The sequence below is a fragment of the Denticeps clupeoides genome, chromosome 14 (assembly GCF_900700375.1).
Source record: "Denticeps clupeoides chromosome 14, fDenClu1.1, whole genome shotgun sequence".
Taxonomy (NCBI): Eukaryota; Metazoa; Chordata; class Actinopteri; order Clupeiformes; family Denticipitidae; genus Denticeps; species Denticeps clupeoides.
The window spans coordinates 8,781,380-8,801,408 of NC_041720.1; the positions used below are offsets into that span (position 1 = coordinate 8,781,380).

Sequence of the window (20,029 nt, forward strand, 5' to 3'; positions counted from 1 at the left end):
TAACCTTTTCCCAACGGAAATCTTCATCAGGAACATTTTGCAATCTCATCGAAGGTGCTTCCCCTTAGACTCTGGACACAAAAAAAAAAAAAAAAACGAGACTTAACCTATCAAGTTCCTCCTGCGCTTTCTGAAACAGGACAATTAATGGCTGACTGGAAGGGCCAAAGTGGAAGTTAAGTGGAAGATGACACCAGGTATACCACAGTGACACCTGACTGCAGACTTTGGCTTCTCGCCCATATGGAGACGTCCCCATACACTCACTGTGCTTTCAGGCCTTTTGTATTTGATTATATAACATCGCAGCTTCCTGGTGATAGAACACGCCCTGTTCGCGGTTCCCCATGCAACTCCTTTTTACCACAATCTGACAAAGCCGAGGATTTAGCTTTTGTCACGGTCTTGCGAACATCCCAGAAACGTGGGTGCATGAAGGAGTGGTGTAGGTGGCATCATCTTATGCGCTGTAAATAAGAGTAGGGTTTCCCTTTGCCTCTCACCTCGCGAGGATCTGGAGATGAGGTTGACCTTGAGTCATGAGATTCACGATGGGAAGTCCCAAAAGAACGTCTGTGGCTGAGAGAAGCCACAAACCTGAGGTGAGGGAAAGAGGATGAGAAAGGAGAGTCCTTGTGTGCGGGTGGGTGGGGGTGACACGCCCTCCCACGTCCTTTCCAAACTTCTAGTCATATGATATTTGTCTCTGAGGTTATGCATGTCGTGGGCGACGTGTTTACTCAACCTAAAAAACTGTGCACCATAAAATAAAAGGTTTCTGTAGGTTGCAGTGCTAAACAACAGCGTGTGACTATGAAACTTCTCAAAATGTCACAGGTTCGAACCCCACTTTCTACCTTTGTGTCCCTGAGTGTCTCCAGGAGGACTGATTGTAAGTCGCTCTGGATAAGGGCATCTGATAATTGCTGTAAATGCTGTAATACCACGTATCTGGCCGTCACAGTGGCAAATTGACACAGCCACAGTGGCAGTGGTGGCCTCGCAGGTAAGGAAGCGGACTCCTAACTGAAGGGTTGCAGATTCAAATCAGGGCAGCCAAGGTGCCAGTAAGGTCCCCTTGAGCAGGGCATCGTCCCTACACACTGCACCGCAGGTGCCCACTGCTCTCTAAGATGATGGTTAAATGCAGAGGACAAATTTCGTCGTGTGACCATGTGCTGTGCTGCAGTGTTTCACAATGACAATCACTTCACTTTCAAACGGGTGGGTTTTGTAGCTCTGGCCACTAGAGGGCGTTGACGATCCAAATTCGCTCATAATAAAGGTTCTTAGTATTGTGTGTTGTGTGAATTTAACCACCTGCTGGGTGGTTTTGTGAATAAACAAGCATGAAAAAAATCATCTGTCAAAATCCTCCTGTCCAAAGCCAGGCAGTACAAGATGTAAGAAAAGAATCCTACGAGACTCCATATTTGCTGCACACTTCAAAGCAAAGCGGACATTGAATTCTTGGACCAGAGTAGACGTCTCCAACCGTGTGTGTGATTTATTACTGTCTCCTTCCTGCTCCTTTCAAAGCTTATTGTCAGATGTGACAGGTGTTGTGTGCTACACCGTGTCAGTAGAACTTCTGATAGCAAGAGGAATCAAAGATGAGTGTGAAGTATGGTTAATTAAACAATATAAAACACAAATAAAATGTAAACTATGCATCTTCTATCCAGCCTGCTGTTTGGCATTTTTATTCCTTCTTATTTCACTTTGCTTTACTTGCATGTACGCTGCAGGTAATATCAAGCCTTGTGCTTCCGGGCTTCTTCTTCCTGTCGGGTTCTGGTCTGGGATCCGATGTCTGGGGTTCTGATGTCCTCGTTTTTAACCGTCTTCAAGTTATCGTCCCTCTCCAACTGAAGGCGGATTTATTCCTTCACATAGACCAGGAATAACCACGACTAAATGTATAAACATGTTGACTTTATTCTCTGAAATGATACAAAATCCAGTTTTACATCAACATCAGATGCTGCAGCAATATTGTTATAGTATGTTATTGCCTCTGACATTCATAACACTTTATGGGCATTAAAAAAACAAGTGTCTTCAGGCTGTAAAAAACAATCCATATGCATTTAGATATAAATCTTCTTGGCACTTGGTGATAACAACCAACAGTGGAAACAAAATATAATCTAAACAGTCACAAAAATATCAAATGGTGGGAATGCAACGGGGGGAAAGTGTTACAGTGCTTTTCATTAAAGGAGCTTCTCAGGCATCTTATACGCCATTCATGCAGCACTCAGTAACTTACTTATTATGTACCTTTCACAAAAACACAAAACCCAATTCTGATTTACTGTAGCAGGCACATTTTATAAGGTAACATGAACGTACACTAGAAATCGGTCGCATTTTAAGAAGTCCTGGGCCTCCTTACCTGTGGCATGAAGGCCTATAATTAAGATTTTGCTTTAAAAGCCCAGGACACCTATGGTTTAAAATAAGTATACATGGCTTACATGTATATATGTATATATATGTACCACATTTAGGACATGTACAAAGACATATAATGGACCACACACTATAATTTCATCAGTATGACCACTGAGATCTGATCAGTATTCCATTGATGGGCTACAGCCTGTAACTAGACATCTATCACGTGACATTGTGTTGAAGGTCATTTTCAAAATTTGAAAGTCTAATACTCTGAGATGTGAGCTCTCTGGTTTTAACAAAATCTTTTTTGTTGAATATTAATTCAATTATAAAAACAAGTGGCATTTTTCATGAAATTCTATCTTTTGCAGTTAATATAAGGAAACTACAAATACTTCAAACAAATATTGAAGTGAAATGTAACGCTGATACGCTGATCTTTCTTGAAATTTTGTGACTAAATAATGTGCAAATACAGGCTATAAAATACCATTTGGTTTAGTTGTTTTTAATGTTTTCTAATGTTGAAAAAGCAGCGTACACACGCATTTGCATCCATATGCATCCATATACATGTTTTTTTCATTCGAGTGGATGAAATATTATTTACATCCATAGGACTGGGCTTCTAAAACAAGCTGTTAGCCTAAGGAACATAAGTGGTAAACGAGTTGACAGACACAAAAACTAATCTAAAATTGCTAAAATAACTCTTCAAGTGCCCAAGGCTGTATTTTTTTTTTTAAAGATAACGCAGGATTCCTCATCGATTACGATCGCATATAAAAATGTACACTTTGTTGGAATAATACTGCACGGGAGTTTCTCCAGTTTCACAGCCCAGCTGTTGATGCGAGTCACGGTGATCCCGACACGAGCGCCGCCTCCCGCTGAGCCGGGCCGCGTTGACAAGGAGGGCTGTTGTCTTTGGCTGTCGGCTTTTATTCAATTCTGTGTGATAACACCTCACGGCTCCTCCGAGACGCTAACGTAAAAATCAACTTCCAACAGTTCGGGGGGTGCAGGCCACACATTCAAACAGTCTGGCTTCGCCCAGGCCCTGCTGATTGGCCCGATAGAACCCTGTTTTGTGTTTCAGTCGAGTATCCTGGAAACAAGATCATTTCCTGATGGCAGAAAAGCAGCTTATGTTCTAAACGTGTTTTTTTTTTTTTGCATTTGTTGGCTATGTGATGTCAATCAGTGTTGCATGCTAAAAAGTCAATCCAAATTTTCTGTCAATCATCGCAAAATTGTGTTTTCATTACAGATTACATTCATACACACGTTGATTTTTTAAATTGTAGGTGACAAGGCAACCTCGGGCATGTAATTTGCCGTGAACTGAATGTGGGTCGCTAAAAATCCCCGCCCCTGCTGGTGAGGAGACACTGAGACGTACGGAGGCCATGATGAAACCATTCCAGGAACCTAGAGAGGAGCTCACAGCCGCTTGGAATTCATCGCGTCCCCTCGCTCTCTTCCCTCCTGTAATGGTGGCATTCATTCTCCTGTTGGGTCACCCTATGCTACTGCCCATTATTTGGTCGGATCCGCTTGGCAAGTGAATCAGGTTAAGCCGTGCCAGCCAATGTAAACACCGACTTTACCTGGACAATGGCCGACGCCAGAGTCCCCCCTGGGGCCTGTTGTCACAGCAAGTTTTCAACTGAACTGTCAAATTGATTTCAGCATGGAGGCTTTGATCCGCCCCAGCCGGCCCGTCAGCTGCTCTCCTGTCGTTTCACAAGGGAGTTCATTCTGGCCTTTCAGCCTGCTGAGGAAGGGGAAAGAAGGGGGGATGGGGGCAGGTCCACTACTTTAGGTGTTACATGTCACCCCTGCGTCCTCCACATGGCCACAGTTGGTTTTGCCCCATCCGGAAAACTTGCACTTCTTAATGCTGTCCTCGATGCCATCGCAAGCCACGTCGTCCATCCAAATCATCCCAGTTCCTGGAAAGCAACCACAGTCAGACAGAGCATGACTTCTGCTGTCCTCTTAGCAGACTGAGAAGAAGAAACTAATTACACGGCACATTCCACAACTCGTTTAGATATTTGTATAGAGGGATTTTTAATTATTTCATATCGCCCCCTTGTGGTCTGCAAAAGCTATTAATCGAGACCATGTGTAATGAAGGTTTTAAAAAAAGCACACAATTTTTTTTTAAAAGGACAGGGTCATAAATATATACCAATACTAAAACAACATACCAATCAATAAAACAAAGCCTAAAATTATGACACTAACAAAGTATGGCTGCTTGGGAAAATACTGGCAAAAACACAAATAATATTTTACCATATTTTAGCATATACATGCAAATATTAAAATGGCTGTGAACAAAATGTATTTAAAAATTCATGATTAACAAACCCCATAATAGGTTATCAATATTGCATTAATGATAGAATCATGCATCTCATTACACAGTATTTGCATAATTAAAAGTGGAGGTGATGAACCCAGAATTAATTAATCCGAACCCAGACAGAACGTAGACAGATCAGCATCGAAGCTTTGCAGCTCTTTTTTTAATCCTTTCAAGTTAAAAGCAAAACCAGTGGTTTGGACGTCTTAATGTGAGTCAGATATTTGGCGAGGAGATGAAACAGTCCAGTGGCTCCACAAACAGAGGTTCTGGAGAGCGCGAGAAGAGAGATAGACCGCCTAACCTTGCTTGTCTTGAAAGCCCTTGGCTGCATTTGGAGGCTCTGCATGGAGCAGCCAAATGCCACCATAAATGATCCCCAGGAAGTGCCCTCCCACTGAAAAAAGACTTTATTATGGCTTTATTAATTACATATCAAACCAATTTCACACAGGGTCACAAACACGGCGGAGGCCAGGATGAATGTTTCTCTTTTTAAACATGCAGAAATGATTTCCAGACTGGACCGAATGAACACAGCTTTTGACAGTCTAATGAATCGGTGTGTGTGTGTGTTCATGTTTCGGCCTTTCAAACACTGACTTTTTGCACCCTGTGCCGTTCAAAAAACCTTTTAAAGAGACGACTTGATTTTACAGGATTTCTGTGTTCAATTCCATCCCTCTTTCATGTGTAAAAATTCCCCAAATCTGTGCGCTCAGAGTTATGGGTTGGGGTTAGGAGGTGAAAAGCTCTTTTTTTTTGTTTGAATCGTAGGAGGTTACAGAGTTTCACCTAGTCTGGGCCAAGTGTTGAAACACTGAACGGCTTTATTCGTTTCATGGAGCACTCAGTGTTGCTTTCAGCGTGAAACTTTTTTTTTTTTTAAATATAGAGTGATTCAATATATTCAAATATCGGACATTTATCAAAGGAAGTGTTAGAGAGCTACTAGGGTTCTATTTGCTCAATTGGATATTATCGGGAGAATCGGCAGTGAGACCTGCCAAAGGAACTCTGTAACCACCATAGAGCCAGACACCTTCAAGCATAATCATAGATAACATTGTTAGATCAAGTGTATCTAGGTACACTGCCAGTCAAATGTTTGATCACACCTACTCTTTCATGGCTCTTGCATATATTACATTATAAAACAAATCTGAAGAAATAACGTGCGGTTATGTACTTAACAAAAAATATACAGCAAGCAAGGCAAAAATTTGAGATTTGTGTCTCTCCAAAGTGGGGAGCTTAATGGCAGTATTTCACAATCTTGGCTTCTCTTGACCGCCTTAAATCAGACAACATAGATGGTTTTCCAACATGTACCAACATTTACAGCATCTATCAGATGCCCTTATCCAGAGCGACTTATAATCATGGACAGTCAGGGACAATCAGGGACAGTCCCTCCCTGGAGGAACTTGGGATTTGAACCTTTTTCTTCTGGTTCATAGGAGAGTGTGTTACCCACTAGGCTACTACCACCCAACAATTCTGAAGGTTCATGAACAATTTCTTATCATTCACTCTTGTTAATGAGCATCTCATGAAGCAGCTTTTGAAGATGACAATAGTGAACAAAGCCATGAAGTTTAAAAGAGGCGGCTCTGAAAAAAAAAACTGACTCATCAAACATACTTCACTTACTCCTGATAGAAAAATACTAAATATAGTTCTTCAAAATGGCTCCATCTCAGGCTCCACTACTGAGCAGGTGCGTCCAAACCTTTGACTGGTAGTGTAATGTACCCAATGTATTCACCATACATTTTTATATCAAGGAGCACACCAGGGTCATGACCTTTGACCCGTTCTATTTTTTTTTCTTCTGGCATTTTTTCCTCTCGCCAACGTTTACATGTTCTCAAGAAAATTCGAGCCAAGGGTTTGTGGGAGGGGTTGGAGTGTGATCTTCATGGTCTGGTAAATGAGGGATCAATACAGAGCTGTTTCCCTCCTCCGAAGGAATGTTTGTTTATAGAAGCAAGTCTGTAACTCAAACCCGTCTCCAACGTGAATTGGCGCCCTGGATAGTCCCGACGCTAAAGGGGGCTGCATTGGTTAAATGACAGTAAACAAACCTCTCATCATGCTGTCATGAAATGACAGCACAGTGTTTTACAGTACATCCATGTTGAGTAAATGTTTGTCTTGCTGCGGCAAATTTGAAGCATTGCAGATCAGGCAATGTGGCAATCTGAACCACAAGCCACACTGGGACACCCTGGCAACCTACTTCAAAGAATCACGGGATGAGTTCTACATAAAAAAAATTGTAAATTTTTCTGGTGAGCTGCTCTTCTGCTCATAATTCGATCAAAATCTGAGCTTTTGATTCATCTGACAGTTAAGCCCTGTCTGAAACAAATCCATTCTCTGTTAAGAAAATGCCTCTGAGCCCCAGCTACCTGCTGATGGGTCAAGAAATGTTCTTGTGTGCAGAAAAAAAAGACACATTTATGTATCAGTGAGGTAATCTTAATCACTGGGCCATGATATGACGCAATGAATTCTCTATTAGTGAAAATAGGTTATAATGGGAGGAGATCCGGGCAGATGTCACCACTGGGACTCTTTTGATGGCATTTGGCACAGATGGCTTTCCCTCCTGTCCATTAATCTCTACCTTGAGCCACGCAGAGTCATCTAAAATGGATCGTAAAAGCTACGATTGAGAAAACAAATGGGCCAATCCCACTTCCAGGGCCATATAAATATAAATTTGGGATTTGTAGGTCAAAACTGGTTGAAGCTCACTTCTAAGGACTCTCTTAGAGAGTCTTTTATATATATATATATATATATATATATATATATATATATATATATATATATATATATATATATATATATATATATATATATATATATATGTGTGTGTGTGTGTGTGTGTGTGTGTGTGTGTGTGTGTGTGTGTGTGTGTGTGTGTGTGTGTGTGTGTGTGTGTTTTATATATATATATATAAAACACACACACACACACACATATTTATATAAATCCTAAGGAACAAGCCCCATACTTTGCATGTAGTGCTGTACTTAGTTAGATATAGCGCTAAATACCTCGACTCAGCCTCGCATGATTAGTCTCTACAAAGGGTTTAATAAGTGACTGAAGTACATCAGATGTCCCCTATAAAATGCTCTACTTTAGGTTCAGTAGGTGAAGCTCACCTTGTCCAAATCTGCCTGTTTTGTGGACCTCCTTGGCGCCCTTGAAGCCCAGCATTCTGCACACCACATCTCCGTCCTTCTTGTCCCAGACATCGTCGCACACTGTGCCCCAGCGTTCCTCATGAAGCACCTCCACCCGTCCCTCGTGGGGCCCTGACCCGTTCACCAGTCTAACAAATGTCTGCTCCACTGCAACACACACAAGCACACATTACTTACTGTATTAGTCGAATGTACGACAAACACAAAAATAAGACAAATGGTGTATTTACTGCTTTTGCCCAGAATGTAAGATGATACCACTTTTTCCGATATAGATTTTTGTGTCTTAGAGAATATCATGTGTGAAAGATGGACCAGGGACTAGTTAGAAATGTAAAACAAGCGGTTACCAGCGTGTCATAGCTGTGTTCATTTGTAGCATAACGTGAATTTTGTAAAAGGTCTACAAAGTTCCATAACAGATCCATTAACAGATGTTATCCAAACAAGTCTTGCTTTTCTCATGCCGCAGTAAGATGAGACTTTAACACAGGACAGGCTGTCCCAGATCACGTCATGCTTTTTAAAACATCTCTCATGGCCAACCCAGGAATCAGACGGTCCAACACCACGTCCTGCTTAAACACCAATTCACAACATCACTTTCCATTGCTGTTTCGTGAGTAGCTTTTTAAAATTGACATTCCACTTGATCCAGCTGAATTTGTAACTCCAAAATTGTAACTTCTAACATCACACGGCTTAAAACAGAGGTTAGTCTTCCGAGACCAGAAACTGGCCAGGAAGTTCAGAAGCAGAAACGACTGCCTGTATCAGTCATTAATTGTTCGAAACGATGCTTCCAGAAAAGCGTCTTCCTGCCACAGGAACAAGGGCTGCCATGAAATTCGACGTGAAAGGTTTTGGTCTGACATGCATTAAGGTTCCTGGAAGGTGTTGACCATGGTGGGCTGGTCCACCTGGAAAGCTCTCCGGCTGCCAGTGAGGGCTATCATTCACCTCATTGTGATATGAATCCGGTGCATCTCTGGGATGAACGTGGATTGGCAGGACGGGTCCAGGAAGAGGGGAGGAACATTCTATAAATGTGTTGCAGATGTGTGGCCTATCGCTCGCCTGAGTTGTGCAGCCAATCCGCTGATTCACAACACATGTTCCCTTTTGCTCTGTCTCTCATCAGATATTAGCACCGGTTACGGCCCAGAGAACTTCAGCGTGTCCTGAAAAAGCAGCTTGACGTATGTGTGCGGGACATAAATGCATAAAATATCAAGATGATGCAGGTTACCATATGCGGTTAATGATTATGTATCATTCACTTAGCTCATTTGCTGTAAATGACAGCAGAACAACTAGAACAGTGAAGATGTGCAGAGTGCCAGCCACAAGTGGTTAACCACTGCCAAACCTTTCCATCAGGCTAATCATGACGTGCATCATGTCTTTAAAAAAAGAAAGAGGAAATGAGAGTTGTATTTGCATACCGAACAGAATACCTTTCCACAGCTGTGACACATTGGTTGGTTGAAACACGGTGTATGTTGACCAGAGGACTGTACTGTCACCCTGCGCACGGCATCGGCTGACGTAATTCTGGGCCACCATAGCGGATGGAAGTTTCCAAGTCCCTAAAGACCTCCGCACACTAATCAGACAAATGGCAATGAACAGCATCTAATGAAGAATCTAAGACAGTGAGGCCTGCTAGCTGGGGAACGCTAGGCTACTAGCAGATTAAAGCAATCAATCCACTTTAGAACCCGACAACAGAACTCTACAAAAGATTTCAAGAAAATGTTGAAAAGGAGTGTCAGTTGTTACCACTATGGTTGCCGTATGGTTACAGTTACAGTTGTTCAAACACATAAATTTAACTACTCAGATTGTGGGAGATTACGGTCAATGTTAAAGCAGCATAGACTTTTAGTTTTAGACCACCATGGGCCTTTCAGCTCTTATTTAAAATGATGTGGCAGGTTAAGATTTTGGATCTTGCAAATCCAAGAGATCCAGATTTTGGAGTGACTTTTGTGGAAGGATGTGCAATGGGGATGTGACACAACACTGATATATGTATTGATTATTGAAAACTGGCCGACAAAAAATGTCTCAGGCACGAAGGGCGAAGAGTAGAAGCATCTCACCATATTTCATTTTGACACAGTAACTCTACAGGGACCCGGCCTCAGCAGACTTACCCAATGGTTCACTGTCAGTAGGATGATGTTTGTCATCATTTGTAGTTCCTGACCACCCCAGGTCCCCTAACCCCTTTCCAAATCAGGATGAAGTCCAATGGGAGTTGGACTGTTGGGGTGAACTGGCTTGTTATAAACTTCCAACCCCCCGCCATGTATGCTCCATGACATTAGATGGGAAAACGGCCAGGAGGAAATGCCTTATGTAGCCCGAATGACATTTTATACTCCCTAAAGGGTGAGGGTGGGTCTGGGGAGGTGGAACGTGCTTGAGTAATTCTTTTGAGTGCAATTTGAGATTAATTTCTTGTTGGGATGATGCCACAATTTAGAGGGGAAAAAAGGTCCTAAAGGGACCACTGAGACCTCTCTCAGGAAGATTTAGTTATCCTTATCTTAATTTAATATAATTTATGTAATCATTTTACAGTTGAACATGTAGTCCCAAGGGGGTATTTAAAGCCAGTTGCCGTTCCAAAATGTATGTGACTGGCTGTGCATATCTTGCTCTAATTTCCTATTAGAACATGAATTATTTTTTGTACTGTTGCAATCATTCATGACTGCTCCACATTTGTGATTTAAGCTCTCTAATAGAAAACAAATTTCAGCACAGCATTTAGCGGAATCCGCCTAATTGTCCCGACAAACGTAATAGAAAACAGAAAACTCTGTCTCCCCTTCATAACCACGGCCATGTTGCGTCTCTCCTCTCTCATAAGTCCTGAAGCAGGATATTTGTTCTTCCCCCGAGATATTCCCGAAAACCGCACTGTCAATGCCTCAAAATACAATCTCGATTGGTTCCAGCATTGGGGAGACACACTGCGTTACATAGTGCAGGGTCTTGCCTAATCAGGTTAACATGCTGGATAGGATTTGCATATATTACTTCCATATCCACAGTATATGAATTACTGTCAGATGAGTATCATAAACGAAGCACTTTTTTTATTACTTTTTATGACTATTATTAATCCAGCCTTTCACAGTTTTCATACAGAAACACACTATAGACAACTTTACAAGCTGTTACTGTACAATGCTTCATCACTCGAATCAGAGTGCGCTGTGACCTTTGAAGACCCTGACGTGCCTCCAAGCCTGACATTTATCTTGGTCTCCTCGCTTTCACACTTCAGAAAGCGCAAGGTGAGGTGAGCGAATTCCAGCCTCTCATGCTGTTCTGCGCTTCATTACAGACGTTATCAAAGTCAGGTGGCCCCGACCTGTGGGTGGGTGTGAGTGACGGCCCTCCACCCTGAGCACATTACCCATAGTTCACAGCTGGAGGTTGCTGGGACACTGTGATGTACAGAGTGTCAGCTGAGGGCTGAAAAAAAACAGCACCGTAGAGCACAAACTGCTGCCTTGTTCTATCTGTTTAGTGCATAGCGTCAGTTTGAAAAGCTTGTGAAAGACTTCATATGGGAAAAGTTGGTGATCCTGCACTCATGCATTAACATGAGCCTCTCAGCAGTTATGGAACCGATTACATACAAGAAAGGAGAAGAAAATAAGAACAAAATTAAGAAAAAAAGCCCTCAGTCCCCCTTTAAATGAGCGGAGGGCCTTACTCAGTCACTGATCTTTCTTTCTACCTAATAGAGAGAAATGTGTTTCAGATGTTTGGAGCTGTCGCCGCACCAGAACGCTGTTCCAGTTCTCATCATGCCAAAAATGGGCCCTAATGATGTCATAGAGAAAAAACAATATTTTGAAAGAGCGAGAGAGAGAGAGAGAGAGAGAGAGAGTGAGAAAGAGAAAAACAAGGTTTGGGTTTTTAATTTTCTCTCAAATCAGTTTTACTGGCGTAATGTACCTGTCAGAGGACAGGTGGAGCCATGGCTGGAGGATGGTCTGGATTTAGGCAGAAAAACAGCTGCCCCAACGTCTTATGAGGCATGCCAGCATGCGCCCAAATATCTCGTCCAATCAGAACTCAAGCTTAAAACAAGAGAAGAGTCTCTCCATGCCGCTTAAACATGCTTGCATTTACTGCCAGCATGTTCCAGACTGTACTGGGGAGCACCTCTCTGGCCCCATTTTCATATTTACAGAGGCACTGGAACCAAACTGTTACCTTATGGCCAAAGAACACTCAACCACAAGTAAACATGTGGAATTATTACTTAACACATAATAACAGACATGGTTGAACTTATTTAGAAAAAAAACTAAGTTTGTTAAATTTGTGTTTTACTGGGGCCTAAACTGTCCTGTAAAATTACTACAGTCATACTACAGTTTAAACGTAAAATGGATGAACAGTAAAGACACAGCCATGAAGAATAGCTGTCATCCTGCATTCAGGTGATCTGCAGATACTGAGATTGGTAGGTACTTTACTTTACTTTTACTTTTATCCAAAGCGACTTACAAGAGGAAGACACCAGCAATTCTCATTCGGTTTCTAGATTTTGAGCCCTGATAAGGCCTAACATAAGCTATAACATTGACAATACAGCAAATCGCTATATCACACGCCAGAGTTGTACATACATGTGAATGGTGGGGTTACAGTGGGGTTTTGGTTACATGATATATTGTAAGTGCATGATGTTTGAACCTGGGGCTCTGGTGGCCTAGTGGGTAAAGAAAATGGATCCATAATCAGAAGATTGCCAGTTCGAATCCCGATCCGCCGAGGTGCCACTGAGCAAAGCACCGTCCCCACACACTGCTCCATGAGCGCCTGCCATGCCTGCCCACTGCTCACCAAGGGTGATGGTTAACAGAGGACACATTTCGTTGTGTCACCATGTGCTGTGATGCAGTATTTCACAATGACAATTACTTCACTTTCACTTCACTTTCATGTATTGTAAAATGTCAACCAAACTACATTGGTGAGAATGATGGATATGTAAAACACAGCAATAATTTTGTGAGGCACTTTTATAATGCATCTCAGACAATCATTCCCATTTACATACAATCAGTATTTACAGGGACAGTCCCTCCTGGAGCAACTCATGGTTACGTGTCTTGCTCAGGGACATAGTGGTAGTAAGGAGGGTTTGAACCTGGGTCTTCTGGTTACCCACTAGGTTACCATACAGTGTGAGGGTGGATCTCATTGGTAACTATTATATAACAATGTATTAAAGTCTATTTATATATTAATGTGTTATGCTGAAATTGTGATGGTTTCTCATCTTTATCCACTTATTACATAGAGGATTGCTTTAAAATAAATGTTACTGATAACAATGGTGTTCTCTACCTGTCTTCTCTCCTCCTCCTCGATCGCCCTTATCACCCTTCAGGCCTCTGTCGCCTCTCTGACCTTTAAAAAAATACATACATGTTTTTTTTACATGAAACATGAAATATATAATATTAGTTTATATATAAACAGTTTAGAAAAACATGATTTCATATCTAAAAACATCATCCTGGACCACAAGACCCGCCCAAACTCTGCTTCTCTTTAATGTACTTTCCTGTGAGGCACAATGCACCCCAGGAGCCACTGGGGTGCCACTACCGGTACCCGGCTGTCATGGTCGACTTTCCTTGGGTGGTCGGCGATTAAAGCTGAACCAAATGTAGGTTCTGTGTACGAATACAGACCACAGCACTGAGGAGGATATCTACTCCCTGGTTTTAGAGGAAATATAAAGTGCAGTTCAGTCTGAGAGAACAAAGTGAGAGACTGTTTAAACTGTAATTTGCCTACATCTCCAAGTAATTTGTGAGCTTTATAATCTCTACAAATTATATGGTTAATGAAAATAAGACACACTGGGAAAAATAAAACTGATCCTGTAATTTTACAGCCTTTATTTTAACCTGCAGGGCTAAAATAGTTCTCACGTTCACACATTGGCAATATTTCCCTGGCGTTACCGAAGACATTTACTAGCTGATCAATCCGAATTCTTAAATAAAGGCAAATACCTACAGTATCTGCATTTTTGGATTGGTACTGGGCACGGTCCTGAGATGATAATAACACATACAGTACAGGTCAAATGTCTGGACACACCTTCTCATTCAATGTGTTTTCTTTATTTTCATGACCATTTACGTTGGTAGATTCTCACTGAAGGCATCAAAACTATGAATGAACACATGTGGAGTTATGTACTTAACAAAAAAAGGTGAAATAACTGAAAACATGTTTTATATTCTAGTTTCTTTGCTCTGATTACTGCTTTGCACACTCTTGGCATTCTCTCGATGAGCTTCAAGAGGTCGTCACCTGAAATGGTTTCCAAAAGTCTTGAAGGAGTTCCCAGAGGTGTTTAGCACTTGTTGGCCCCTTTACCTTCACTCTGCGGTCCAGCTCACCCCAAACCATCTCGATTGGGTTCAGGTCCGGTGACTGTGGAGGCCAGGTCTCCACTTTTTGTGAAGTACATAATTCATAGTTTTGATGCCTTCAGTGAGAATCTACCAATGAAAATGGTAATGAAAACAAAGAAAACACATTGAATGAGAAGGTGTGTCCAAACTTTTGGCCTGTACTGTACATCACTTGTGATGTCACGTTAAAGCAAGGAATACCGAAGGAAACATATTGGGAAGGTGGGAGACAGCACATTGTGTTGTTAAGTTTGAGAGTTCAGGGTTGGGTGATACATCGTCCAGAATAAGGGACAGAGGGTGCACGACAGTTGTCAATCATCCCTGTGAGCGCTTTCCAATTTAAGCTTAGTTTAACATAAACATAATAAAAACTGGGTGTCATAAATAATAACATTCATTCATACAAACATTCATACAAAAGGGGTGGGTAGTCCTCTGAGCATGTTATATTTTGTTTTTTAGCTTTGAAACGTGTCTTACGAACAAAAGCCAATTACGTTTCAGTTTTTTCACCAGATGGAGCTGGTCTATGTGATGTGGTTGATTGGGTTTGCAGTGGAACCAGGCCAGAGAACAACTTCAATTTACTGCTTATATGCATTTCTTGAAAAAATCCCATAAACCGTAGACTCACAGTTACAGTGTTTATCAGGACGCTGGTATCACATCCACTTTAGCCTGTCCAAAACTCCTTTCTAAACAGACTTAATTTGACACGGACCGTTTAACTAACAACAACTGGACCAATAAAAGCACCCACAAGCCTTCCAAGTCGCATAGCAATTCTTTTTACAGTGCAGGGCGGACTGTGGAAAATGATGCAATCAGTATATAATGTAACCTATCTCACTATGGTTACTGTATATATATTTTGCAAGCCATAACACAGTATGTGGCTGGACGACATTTACGAAACGTGTTTTTGAATTTAATTATTTGAATGTTTCCAGATAAACTTCACTAAGTAAGTTATTGGGTTACAACATCATAAAAGCGTCATAAAATCCCCCAGAATCCATGACCTCACATGTGGCAGTGGAGCCTCTGCTTCCTCTGAAAGTATTCCCTCTCCCAACTTCCCATTTCTGAGACCAAAGACTAACAAACAAAAAAAGGAATGTTGTGTTCCTACCCATTTTAATAATGGCACAAAGAGACTAATTTACTTGCACACGTTATGCTGTGCTCGCTGTAATTTGCCCTATTTATTGACCATCCAAGGACGGTGGCACCCAAACAGAACCACAAAGTGCCGGGGACAGACCACATCCCCGCTGTAATACCGCCACATCGTATTTTAGAGAGCGCCGCGCAGCTTTGGCCCAGCGAAGGGAAGCTGTTTATTACAGGCACTGAAATACAGTATCTGTCCTGTGGACCTCTGGGGCGCGGTTATGCACTTTACTGGAGGCCTGGGCGTCTTTGTTGGTTTAATTCCTGTTTGTTTAACCCCTGCCTTCGTGTGTTGTGGTCTCCATGAGAAAACCTGACAGGACGGAGACCCGGCGCTGAGCTGACTCCATCTGGGCTTATTGTTATTGGCCTGTATGGGTTTTGGGACTCTTGGAAGCGGCTGTTTGAGCTGAGCCAAACCGATCCTCCACAGCTGCTTGTTGAACACACTCGGAGACTGTAAAAACACCATGGACCTGTCCAAATGGGACACATTCATTACACACGTATCTCCGAACACCATGAGTTGTGAGTCGATTTGCAAATGTTTGTGGAGAAACACCATGACAGGAACACACAGCTCCAAAATTGTTGCATAACATATACAATCATACTATATCCTGTTGCGCTGCTACAACATTTAGATCTTGTCAAGTAAACCCTGACCATTTTGTAACTTTTGGGTTAATAGTAGCATTCATTCTGGTACTTTGTAATGAAAACGTGCCAGCCGAGAGCGGAAAGGCCATTTAGATTGTGAGCAAAGAAAAGGAAATACAAATCAGATTAGGATGGAGGGACGTGTCATTGGCTCGTATTTATCTGGCCCCACATTCTGCTTTCACAGCAGGCACCAGCAGATCGAGGTCCTCTGAAGTTCACCAGGAATTAGGAAGTCACTTACGAGTTCAGCGGATGACAAAATATCTGTCCGCAACAACATCGTACGTACCCATGGGTCCCTCTGGACCTCTATCTCCTTTCAGGCCCTGGGGCCCAGCCACGCCACTGGCCCCTTTAAATCCTTTTGGTCCCTGGATGCCTCTCTCCCCAGGTAAGCCTGATAAGGGACACAAGCACAAAGCCAATCATTTTTCAAACAGGAACGGGAAACTGACAGGAATCTGGTAGCAATTTAGAAAATCAAAAACCCTTACTGCTTCACCTCATCGGAGTCTTTGAGGTGCGGTTCAATGATTTTGTGCAGAGGTGCTGATATACTTTGAAACATTATCATATTCAGCCTAAAGCCTTATTACAATTTAGACCCAAGTATCACCCCATCTGAATGCCCCTTGATTTATTAATAAAGGATTTGGGGGTTATAGCTATTTTTAAAGGGCAACCCTGGACACAGGTCAGCTGAAGACAGAAAGCCTTAAAGGTCCCCTGTTATGAAACTTTCACTTTGTGAGAATTTAAATGTGTTTATGTATTTAAATGTCCTGGGGAAATCTCATTGTGGCTAAAAGTGGTTGTAATTCGAATGAATTTCGAAACCAGACATCAGATACAGAATTAGGGGACTACAAAGAAAACAAAAATCACAATAGGAGACCTTTAATGTCAAATTTTTATTAAAAAGCATCTGTGAATGATGGTGCTGCAGTAATGTACTGTCATGATGATCAATGAATGAAGGCTTAGAATGTCAGGCAGGTAGGGGAGGCTGTTTTGTAACCAAGAGCGGTCAATCTTCGTGGCGGTACAAAGGAGTATTAGGTGAGTAGAGTTCATGCAGAGGGAGTGTGTGTGCTGTCAAAAAGGCCAGACCACGCACTTCAACAGTCTGGTATAAAATCCATGGTGCGACTCTATGAGACCATTCCAGGATGAAATAAACCCAGACTGGGAGAACTCGATCACACGAAAAAACAAGTCATTGGCTGTGCCTCCTGCAAATGAACAGCATATGAGACCGGGAGTGAGAAATGCTGACCTCTCATCCCGTTCAGGCCTGGATAACCAGCGAGGCCACGGGATCCATCATCTCCCTTTTCACCTTTCGGTCCTGGAGGCCCTGGAAACAGATAAGAAGTGATATATGTGGATGTGGTAAGGCATGTGGACCCATGATAACCGAATGAAAAGTGAAATTGCCCAGACTCCACAGTGCCTGTATCTTTGGTTTATTGTACAAAACAAAGTATGTTTTGTGATAAATAAAAAAAATAAAAAAACAAGACAGTTATTCTTTATTATTTGTAACTACATGTAACTATTATTTACTAAAGCAGTAATTATACATGACAATACACAGACTGGGTATAAAAACAATTACGAGCCAATATAGAGTATAAGGTCACTTGTAAAAGCCAGATACTGTTTTTTATTGTTTACATGTTACAGGATTGGATGTGCTATCACTCCATGTCAGACAATCTTTCAGGGACCCAGAAACCGAGAAAGGAAATTAGGTTCTTTGGAGCTTGTTCCCTGCTCACCACATTATTTATTAATTGCAACTGACCTAAAATAAAACTATTGTAAAGATTTTACAGGCTATTCTTATTACTTCATCCACCACATAAGATCTGTAAGCTCTGATGCAGTTGGCTAGAGATCAGAGTCCTTGTCTTTTTCCCCCCAAATGACCTTTTGTTTGTGAGGACAGGGTATTGTCCTCACAGTTTGGTTGTGACGCAAGCAGTGAAGGATCCTGAACAGACGATGGAAGTCAAACTATAAATTCTGCAACAAGGACGTTGGTTAAAAGGTTGGCCACCGACCACCGCCTGCTTTACACGGAAACCATCCCTCTGGTTACTATTAATCAAGCAGCTCCGTGAATAAACACTTTTTCACGGTCAAACGTCACATCTTATTATATGAGATGTGACACTTTCAATGCATTCATAACAGAGCCTTCGACAGTTACAGTTTGCATGACTTAATTTAAACAAAATGCCAAAGTGTCGCACTGGTGTGAAACGCGAGCAAATGAGGAAAGAAAATGCTGAAGCATGGAAAGGGCCGGTGCCAGTGATGCTGGTTACGATGCAGTTTCTTGGCTGCTTGAGGACTTAATGACACACGAATGTGATGAGTGGTGGAAGAAATGACTGCGCAGCCTCCAACTCAGATACGGAATTTTGTACATTTATTATCTTAGCTTCTCTGCTAACTTGGTTGAATGGCTTGATTTAAATGCTCCTGAAAGCAAAGCTTTGCAGGCTTTAGACTCAACGATTTATTTATTTTTTCCGTCTTTAGTACATCAGTTTTGTCTCAGGCCACAGATTTGACATATAAACCAGATTTGAGCTTGTGGAAAAGTGGAAAATAAAAACTCGGTAAATCGAGTGCTAAAGTACTTCGGTATGCATGGCTGTGGTATGGTTACGGGTACAAACAAGCCGCAAAGCTGCCAAGAGATTACACTGCTGCCGAGGCTTTGGCTCTGCTGCAAAACATGGACTCCGGTGACTGGGGTGGCGGGGAAGCATCCATTCACTTGTTCGGACTCTGACATGTCTTCAGGTGATGAGATGTGTTCTGGGTTAGAGAGTAGAACTCCTCCGAACAAGAAAGGTCAGCAGGAGACACAGCCCACACGGAAAGACTCCAAGCATGAGACGGCAAAAGATGGCACAGTGTGGGTTGAAGAAGAAGTAGGGAGGCCGCTCCCTCACCAGCCATGTGATGGAGAGCCAACAGAAGAAGTCTGAAGAACTGTCAAAAATTGCTTGCAGGGCTTCTTGTTTTTGATGAGTTGGGACATCCTTCACACTATAAGACATACAGTTGAGCAAGTCCGCAAGATGGACATGTCTTGTCTATGAACTGATGGCCTGCAAATTGCTGCATTTGCAGATCAAAGGCAACCGTTCACACATTATTAAGGGTATTAGGTAAAAACAACCAGGCCAAATGGCCCCTCTCTGGGAGTTCTAGTGTTAAGGGTGAGCGGCTAGGTTCTAGCAATTCTAGCGGGTGAGAAACCAATACACTAGTGAATAAATGTGCAGGATGTCCAGGACATGACAAATGTTTAAGCAGCTCAAAAACCCGGCTGGACGCAACTTCCAGGACTCAAACAGAGGACATGTCCGGCAGGGGCGAAAAATTGTTGGGGGGGACATTAGACAGTAAAGTTTTCAGGAGTAATTCCTGAGGGGACGTTACTTTCTTAAATGTCTCATATAATACTAAATACCTTTCTCTCTTAACACGGTGTTAATATAAACACATCAACACGCTGCTTGAGCTAACAATATATGTTGTCTATGTGATAGTAGCCTATGAACCAGAAGACCCGGGTTTGAATCCCACTTACTACCATTGTGTCCCTGAGCAAGACACTTAACACTAAGTGTCTCCAGGGGGGGACTCGCTCTTGATAAGGGCGTCTGATAAATGCTGTAAATGTAAATGAAACATGCCA

General features: G+C 42.1%; 1 protein-coding gene across 6 annotated transcripts in view; it reads right to left on the reverse strand.

The window, feature by feature from the left end:
* Window positions 1–3,523: 3,523 nt before the first annotated feature.
* Window positions 3,524–20,029, reverse strand: part of scara5 (scavenger receptor class A, member 5 (putative)) — a 43,273-nt gene continuing 26,767 nt past the window's right edge. For 4 of the 6 annotated variants that reach the window (XM_028953126.1, XM_028953124.1, XM_028953125.1 and 1 more), the window contains exons 5-9: window positions 17,585–17,665; window positions 16,598–16,705; window positions 13,385–13,447; window positions 7,958–8,146; window positions 4,225–4,358 (exon numbers count right to left, since the gene is read on the reverse strand). In XM_028953126.1, coding sequence (XP_028808959.1) covers window positions 4,225–4,358; window positions 7,958–8,146; window positions 13,385–13,447; window positions 16,598–16,705; window positions 17,585–17,665 — 575 coding nt within the window. Of the gene's footprint in view, window positions 4,359–7,957; window positions 8,147–13,384; window positions 13,448–16,597; window positions 16,706–17,584; window positions 17,666–20,029 lie in introns of all 6 variants that reach the window. The other 2 variants (XM_028953127.1, XM_028953128.1) reach the window with 1 other exon arrangement.